This window comes from Medicago truncatula, chromosome 8, assembly GCF_003473485.1.
Source record: "Medicago truncatula cultivar Jemalong A17 chromosome 8, MtrunA17r5.0-ANR, whole genome shotgun sequence".
Classification (NCBI taxonomy): Eukaryota; Viridiplantae; Streptophyta; class Magnoliopsida; order Fabales; family Fabaceae; genus Medicago; species Medicago truncatula.
This window is the reverse complement of record NC_053049.1, coordinates 5,744,489-5,752,547: the sequence shown is the minus strand read 5'-3', so window position 1 is coordinate 5,752,547 and position 8,059 is coordinate 5,744,489. Positions and strand designations below refer to the sequence as shown.

At 29.2% G+C, this 8,059-nt stretch overlaps 1 protein-coding gene across 1 annotated transcript; it reads left to right on the top strand.

Annotated features, from left to right (window-relative positions):
- Window positions 1-1,610: 1,610 nt before the first annotated feature.
- On the top strand, window positions 1,611-4,669 carry LOC11429447 (protein indeterminate-domain 7). The gene is made up of 3 exons (XM_003627061.4): window positions 1,611-2,382; window positions 2,484-2,880; window positions 3,549-4,669. The coding sequence occupies exons 1-3, from the start codon at window positions 2,169-2,171 to the stop codon at window positions 4,489-4,491; spliced, it is 1,554 nt and encodes a 517-aa protein (XP_003627109.1). The 5' UTR covers window positions 1,611-2,168; the 3' UTR covers window positions 4,492-4,669.
- Window positions 4,670-8,059: the final 3,390 nt, after the last annotated feature.

Sequence of the window (8,059 nt, the reverse complement as noted above, 5' to 3'; positions counted from 1 at the left end):
TGTCTTTAAATTCAACTTATATTTGTTATATCTTGTTTAAGGTTGAATAACTCAACCGATTTAAACTAAGAGTAAAAAAATTTAAGGTTTAGAATTCAAATTATAACAAAGAGAATAATCTCCAATTTAATAGTTAATATATTAACATTTATCATTCAATTTTTCTTCCCCTTATTTTTTTTAATAGACAACAAATATTTCAATTGGTCACTATCTCAATTATATGCATGTGGAGAATGCCAAACTTAATTTATCTACCATAAATCGTATTCCACATATAACACTTCCTTATTTTTTTTTTTTTGAAGGAATAACACTTCCTTATCTTAACAATTGTCCCAATTTCATGCTAGAAATTTTAAATAGAGTTTTATTTTATTTTATTTTTAAGGAAAAATTGAAACAGAGTTGAATCATAATTTGTAGCTATTAATTCATTTTTTCCATGCTGATAATGACCATTATGACTTGAAAATGACTAGGGAGACAAAAATTGTGGCTATTAAATATTGTGCCTAAAGTTTTCTAGGCACGCAGCTTTGCCTCTGTAGAACCATAACCTAACAAGTAACAAGATCATTTACAATTTAAAACAAAGAACCATGCAAATTTGTCAGAAAATTCAGCTTTTTTTCATAGTCAATAGTTACAATGATAGTGAAATGGAAGATGGTGAAAAAAAGTGTTGAATAAAATAAAGGACTTTATATAAAAATGAATTACCGTTTTAAAATAAGTGTCGTTTTAGATAAAAAAAATTGTTTTAAAATGAATGTCACATCTTCCAAAAATTGTGCCTAAAATTGTTTTAAAATGAATGCCTAAAATTGTTTCAATGTAATAATAGCCTTTTCTTTTCAATTTTATCCTTCAATTAATATTATCTTACACTACTTTCAAAATATTATTTTTTTTCTCTAATGAAAAGCAAACCAATAGTTGATTAGGATAATTTGGTAAAATTGCTACGATATTTGACTATTTTATTCTATTTCTTAATCTGTATGCAATCAACTAAAGCGACATACTCATTTTGAAACGAAGGGAGTAAGAGGAAAAACTTTTAGCCATGCTTGTTTAGAATTTAATCAATGAATTAATAATGTCACAATAATAAAAGCTGAGATAAACTCCCCCATATTCAATTGATATCAAAAAACCAAAATTAACAAATGCATCACACACTTACTTGTGCGATAAACTCCCCCATTTTCCACACTTTACATTAAATATTTACAATTCAAAAGAAGTGATATACTAATATGATAAAAAATGAAAAGACACAAAAAAAAGTTGAAGTGTAACAAGACTTAAGAAGGAAAAAATTGTGAAAAAATGTGGTATTTACAAATAATACTCCCTTTTTGCTTGTTTTTATTCACCCTCTTTTGTGTTTACTTTTGCAAGAGAATGGAAAGACATAATGGTACTGTACTTGAAAAAAAGAAGTATTTTAGCAAAAAATAAACAGAACTTTATTAAAAAAGCAAAAAATAAAAATGATATTTTCTAATGTTGTGAAAAAGAACAGAGAGGAAAAGACAGAAAGTGCAACGTCAGAGTTTAACAGTAGGGTTCCCCTTTGGTTTGTGGTTTTGGACAAGTTCAGGGATTCCCTCTTCTCATCCACATCTCTCTCTCTCTCTCTCTCTCTCTCTGAACAACCAAGTCTATATTTTTGTTCATATTTGTGTGGCTATAGTTGGATTTTTCTTGGTAACATTATCAACTATGGTTATCAAACTATGAACAAGAAACAAATGTAGATTACTACTTCTTATTCATCTTCACTTCCATTTATCATCTCTTGTTTCTTTTACAAACTCAAATAAAAAACAAAACTTGTCTCTTGGGTTGGTTCCAAATTATATCACCAAAAAAACCAACTAGTCCTTGTTCTTGTTCTTGTTCCATCCTTCATAAACTGTTTCTGAGTTCAATATCAACTTTTTCTTCTTCTACTTTGTTCATTCTCTCTCACTATTCACTACTGTGAGCTAAATAGTGTTTGTGTTCCTTTTCTGTTTTTGGTAAGGTTTTTTATTTGTATTTAGATCCAAAAAACATTACCAACATATAAAAAACACAAGATCTATATGGTCTATAAGACAACATAAAACAAAACAACCTTAGTTTTCTAAAACAAAACCTTGACTTGCAAACATAAGATGGTAAAAGGTTTGATGATGTTTCAACAGCAACAAGTAGTGGAAGAAAACATGTCAAACTTAACTTCTGCATCTGGTGAAGCTAGTGTTTCTTCTGGTAATAGAACTGAAATTGGTACTAGTAGTAGTTACCCTCAAGTTCAACAACAATACTTGGTTCCTCCAACACAATCTCAACCAATGAAAAAAAAGAGAAACCTCCCTGGTAACCCAGGTTTGTTTTCAACCTTCTTTTTCTTTTGTTTTAATTTGTTTTGATGAACATGTTATTAATGGGTTTTTTCTTGTTTGAAAAATGATGTTTTTTTTTTTCAGACCCTGATGCTGAAGTTATAGCTATGTCACCAAAGAGTTTACTAGCAAAAAACAGGTTCATATGTGAGATCTGCAACAAAGGGTTTCAAAGAGATCAAAATCTTCAACTTCACAGAAGAGGTCATAATTTACCATGGAAGTTGAAACAAAGAACAAGTAAAGAGATTAGAAAGAAAGTATATGTATGTCCAGAACCAACTTGTGTGCATCATGATCCATCAAGAGCATTAGGGGATTTGACTGGAATCAAGAAACACTTTTCCAGAAAGCATGGTGAGAAGAAGTGGAAATGTGAAAAGTGTTCAAAGAAATATGCTGTTCAATCTGATTGGAAAGCTCATTCCAAAACTTGTGGCACTAGAGAATATAGATGTGACTGTGGAACCCTCTTCTCAAGGTAACTAGAATTAACCTCAAAATATATTCAATGTCATGTGAATTTTTTTAGTTCAGACATTAATTTCATTCATTTATGAAGGTGATCATAGTTTTTGAATTGAATCCTAGGTTGACTTTGATGCATAAATTTCACATTATTAATATTAGGGTCAGGTTATCCGGTGCTTCTAGGACACCGGTTAAAGATATCAAAAGAGGAAATTTTAAACCAAAAAGAAAATATTTTAAATTTTTAATGCATTGAATACACAACTTTTAATATAAAATATTACTATATTTGATTTCTTAATCGGTGTTCCGAAGGGTTAGCATTTCCTATGATATTATATACTTTTTACATTTATTTTTACACACACTTGATTTCTTACATTGGAGAAGATGATGATGATAAGACATTGATATAGCACTCTCCCATAATCACTAATTCCATTCTTTGGAAAAAGTGGAAATTCCTAGTAAGGAAATTTTTTAATGCACTACCTAATAATAGACTATTTGTCTTTAAAGTATTTAGAAAGTTTTTAAAAAATGTTGAAAAAGTAAAGAGAGAGAGAAAAGGAGAGTTGATATTTTTTCACTGTCACACACATATATTTATAGTATATTTAGCATATAGCACTTTAGTAAAATTTATTAATTTTGTAATTTCTATGATGAGTTTTGCAGAAGGGACAGTTTCATAACACATAGAGCATTTTGTGATGCATTAGCAGAAGAGAGTGCAAGAGCTATGACAAATAATGCAATGCCAATTTTACCCTCACAACAACAACTTTCATCATCATCTTCTCATCATCATCACATGATAAATCTACAAAACCAATTCAATAATCCTCAACAAGATCTTCATAATTTCCCATTATTGAAAAAAGAGCAACATAATCAAAGTTTTAACCTTTCTGAAATTCCACCTTGGCTTGGCCCACATAATGTTGATAATCTCTCATCATCATCATCAATATTTTCTCAACATCATCATCATCAAGAAAACCCTAACCCTAGTCTTGTTCATGTTTCTGGACCCACACTCCCTTCTTACCAAACAGTACCTTCGGCACACATGTCAGCTACTGCATTGTTGCAGAAAGCAGCTCAAATGGGTGCAACAATGAATAGAAGTGGTTCTGCTTCTTCACCTGCTATGAATATCAAGACCCACCAAGTTGATTCTCTCAATAATGTCTCTGGTAATTTTGGTTTGAATTTGTTGTCATCATCACAAGAACAACAGCAACATCAACAAAACACACAAGAAACAAATACTACTTCAACATATCTTAATAATATTCATGATGTTATGTTTTCTTCTTCTTCATCTCCTTCTGGATTTGAAGCAACCCATTTTGATGAAATGTTTGGTGGCATTATGAATTCAAAGAAAGATCAAAACTTGCATCATGAAACAAGCCTCTCTAAAAAACCAACTTCCACCGCCGAAGACGGTGGTGGCGGTGGCGGCGGAGGTGGTGGAAATGAGGGTTTGACAAGAGATTTCTTGGGGCTTAGGCCATTGTCACATAGTGATATTCTAAGTATTGCAGGGATTGGAAACTGCATGAATGATCAACAACAACAAAATCAATCTCAAAAGCCATCATGGCAAGGTTAGGTCCAAATATACAAGGGAAAGATATTATGGATTTTTTGTTTAATTCTATTCATCTTCTATATAAATTTTATTCTTTTTCATTTTGGTGGTTCAATTTTGTTATGATCTTTGTTGATATTTATCTTTCCAAAGGGAAGGACCTTTCTTGAATGATCCCAATATTTTCATTGCTTATGTATTTATTTACGAGCTTTATAGTTTCATTGATGAATTATATAACAAGGATAGATAATAATTAAACCGATATGTCTAAATATTTTTCTATAAATAATTAATATTTGTGTATCCGGTAACTTGAAGGATAGAAATTAATATTTGATAAAAATTAATTTCATGTTCCCAATTAAAAAAAATGAATGAAATTAAGAAGTAATACCTACACCATCATAAATATTTTTAATGAATTACACTAAAAATATTTTATCAATATAATTATATTTTGAATTTTTTCAGTTAGTCATTATTTAATATTTATTTTGAAAATGAGTAAAACAAAAGGATACATAATTGTAAAGCACATTGTTATATTTTCTTCAATATTTTTATAATTAAGTGTAAAAAACAATGGACTGTTTTTATTGCTTTTCCTTAGATAAACAAATACTACAACAACATCATCTATAAATTTTTTTTTTGAAGGGACATCATTTATAACTGAACCTCTAAAAAAAGTTATTTATAATTGAAATACTATTAGTCTTCTCCTGCTCAAAATTTACTATACATAATCTCCAAAGTTTGATGATAAAATTTCAAAATTTTCTATCCCTCAAATTCTAATCACATACTCCAAATTTTAATTAAGAATCAATTTTTTTTTTTTTTTTGTATATATATAAAGTTTATGATAAACCTTCAAATATGTTTATTTAAAATAGGAACTTAAGGGTTTTATGGAGAGAAAAATTAATAAAAATATTTTATCTTCTTAATTTGAATGTTTGACTAATTTTATTGGTTCAAAGCTTTTTGAGAAATCAAAATCAAATAATTTAGTTGAATTATATATATACAGTTATATTTAATCATTCAAATCCAACCATCAAAATGACATTGCGGTCCTATCTGACCGATAATATACAGAGAACAGTAGGAAAAAAATACTTGTATAAGAACTTCTTGTTTATCTTGGACTGTATCCTCTACTATGATTGTGTAACTCTTTAAGAACTTTAAGGACTCATCTTCCTCCATATGGGTTATACTCATCAAGAGTTGGATCGTAATATTAAGGACTCAATGAGCAAAAAACTCCCATTGAAAATGCTTAATTCTTTTTACTAAAATAAATTGAATTAAATAATTATGTTTTTAAATATATTTGTGCAACATAGTTAAGATGAAGGAAAGGATAAATAATAGTTATGATTAAAAAAAGCAAATAATATTAGAGTTTTGTCATATCATATATGTCCCACTCAATACGACTTTCAACTATTGTGTTCACCAATGTTTACTGTAATTACGACTTCCAAAAGATAAAAATTCTTTTATTTTATATATCATCGCTGGAACAGAATTTAAAATGACATTATTTTGTCATGTACAAATTAAGTAAGGTGGAATATCCAAAGACAAGATCAAAACAACAAGATGAAGACAAAATAACAAGAGTTGGCGACACATGTGCATATAACAACAATAATATATCCTATAGTCTGATTAAGGTAAGTATAAATATTGTCCAAGTATAAAGTTTCATATAAAGTATTTGGACATGGATGGGTATAGATCACATGAAAAAGGCATTGGATTCTTTGTTATGGGAGATGGATTCGTGTATAATCATACATATGCATCAATATGCATGTTCACCTTGTCTAAATATGTTTTTTTATTCAATTTTGAGGAATTAAATAACCCAAAAATGTTTAAAAAATAATAATAAATAAAAAGTATATGCTTTTTGATACCTGATGTGGGCACAAGTGGGATCCATATGGACGATCCTTCAAATCCATTGTCCAATCTTTAGGATTTTTGAACAAAAGTAGAAGAACTATTTGTGGTTATTGGGATTTTCTCTGATCTTAAATGTAAGAAAAAAAAAAGGTATGAATTAGGTTTGATTATACTAAATAATGAACATTTTAATTTATGTTTAAGGATGGAGGAATTGTATGTGTTTGTAAAATAGAAAAACGCTCTTTGCGAACCATCTTAAGAACTTGATTATTGTTCATAAGAAATTAAATTTATGTCTCGTAAGTATAACTCAAATGATAATTATATGGACATCTTGATATGTTGGTTGGTCGCATATATGAAGATGCGACACTTCTCTAACACTTAATATGTGGGATTCTTGACAATACTTGGATTATTTGGAAAAGAAAATAAAAACTCGATCTTTGATTCAAAGGTAAATAATACATTTGGGGTGTACATTAACGGTACCATTCAAGGTAACAATATTAGTCTATTGATAAAAAAAAGCCTAATAATTGATAAAAAAAAAAAAGCATAATAATTTGTTAGAATCAATTTTATAATGAAAATAGCATCGATCGAAACTCATACACCTTAAATACCAATAAATGAGAATTTGAAGGTTCAAACTTACATCTCAACATATAACTTTGAGGTATTGTTGTTGTTTTGAATATACCTTGAGCTTTTTACTATCTGAGCCATAGTTACAAGAATTTTAAAAGCAACTTTATTGTATAGAAAATGTGATACATACGGTTATCGATCGTCACCCTATATAATTAATTAATTATGTATGTTAGGTCAATGTTGTACGTAGATATGGGTAAGGTTAGGAAGCTTTGATAGTGGCCTTGGCACAACTAGTTTATTTGTAAAAGGCAAAACATTTGTGCAGCAAAAGATTCCTCTGAATCCCAATGCTCTATCTAGTGCAGTGAGCCTTCATCTTACACATGAAAAGGAAAGGTTAAACTTAAACAATTAGGATCCCTATTATACTACCTCCGTCCCTAATTATAAGATCTTTTTGAGAATTTTTTTTGTCCCTTTTTATAAGATCCTTTTGCTATTTCCAACTACATTAATTATTTCTTTACATACATGCCCTTATTTATTATACATCTTTTTCTTCAATCAACAATAAATAACATGTTGAAAACATAAACCATCTCTCTCTCTTAAAAGGATAAAATTGTAAAAACAATAGTAATTACAAACATATTTAATACAAATATCCACTATCTTAATTCCCGTTATTTTTTCAAAAGGGCCCTATAATTAGGGACGGAGGTAGTATCATTATGCATGTATTTGGAGAAACCAAAATTGATACTAAATGTGTGGTTTGAGAATGTTATTTGAACAACTGTTTTTTAAATAATTTATGGAACAATTAAAATATTTTACAGGGACTTTTTTTCTACAAAATTGTACAATCATCATGTGTCATGTATGCAAATCATCACAAAACTGAAGATGTCCAACTTTTCATACTTAAATTGGACTTTGCACCAATCACCGCCATTAGCCATGATCTTCGCAATCTTCAACGGCTTCCTAACATCAAACCTAACCTTCGCCTTCATGTATTTCCTCCAGAAACTAGTTTTATTGTTCGCATCATACTCAAGGAACT

Coding starts and splice junctions, on each gene's coding strand:
- LOC11429447 (XM_003627061.4), top strand. CDS start 2,169: ATGGTAAAAGGTTTGATGATGTTTCAACAGCAACAAGTAGTGGAAGAA. Junction 2,383..2,483: donor AAACCTCCCTGGTAACCCAG/GTTTGTTTTCAA, acceptor TTTTTTTTTCAG/ACCCTGATGCTGAAGTTATA. Junction 2,881..3,548: donor TGTGGAACCCTCTTCTCAAG/GTAACTAGAATT, acceptor TGAGTTTTGCAG/AAGGGACAGTTTCATAACAC.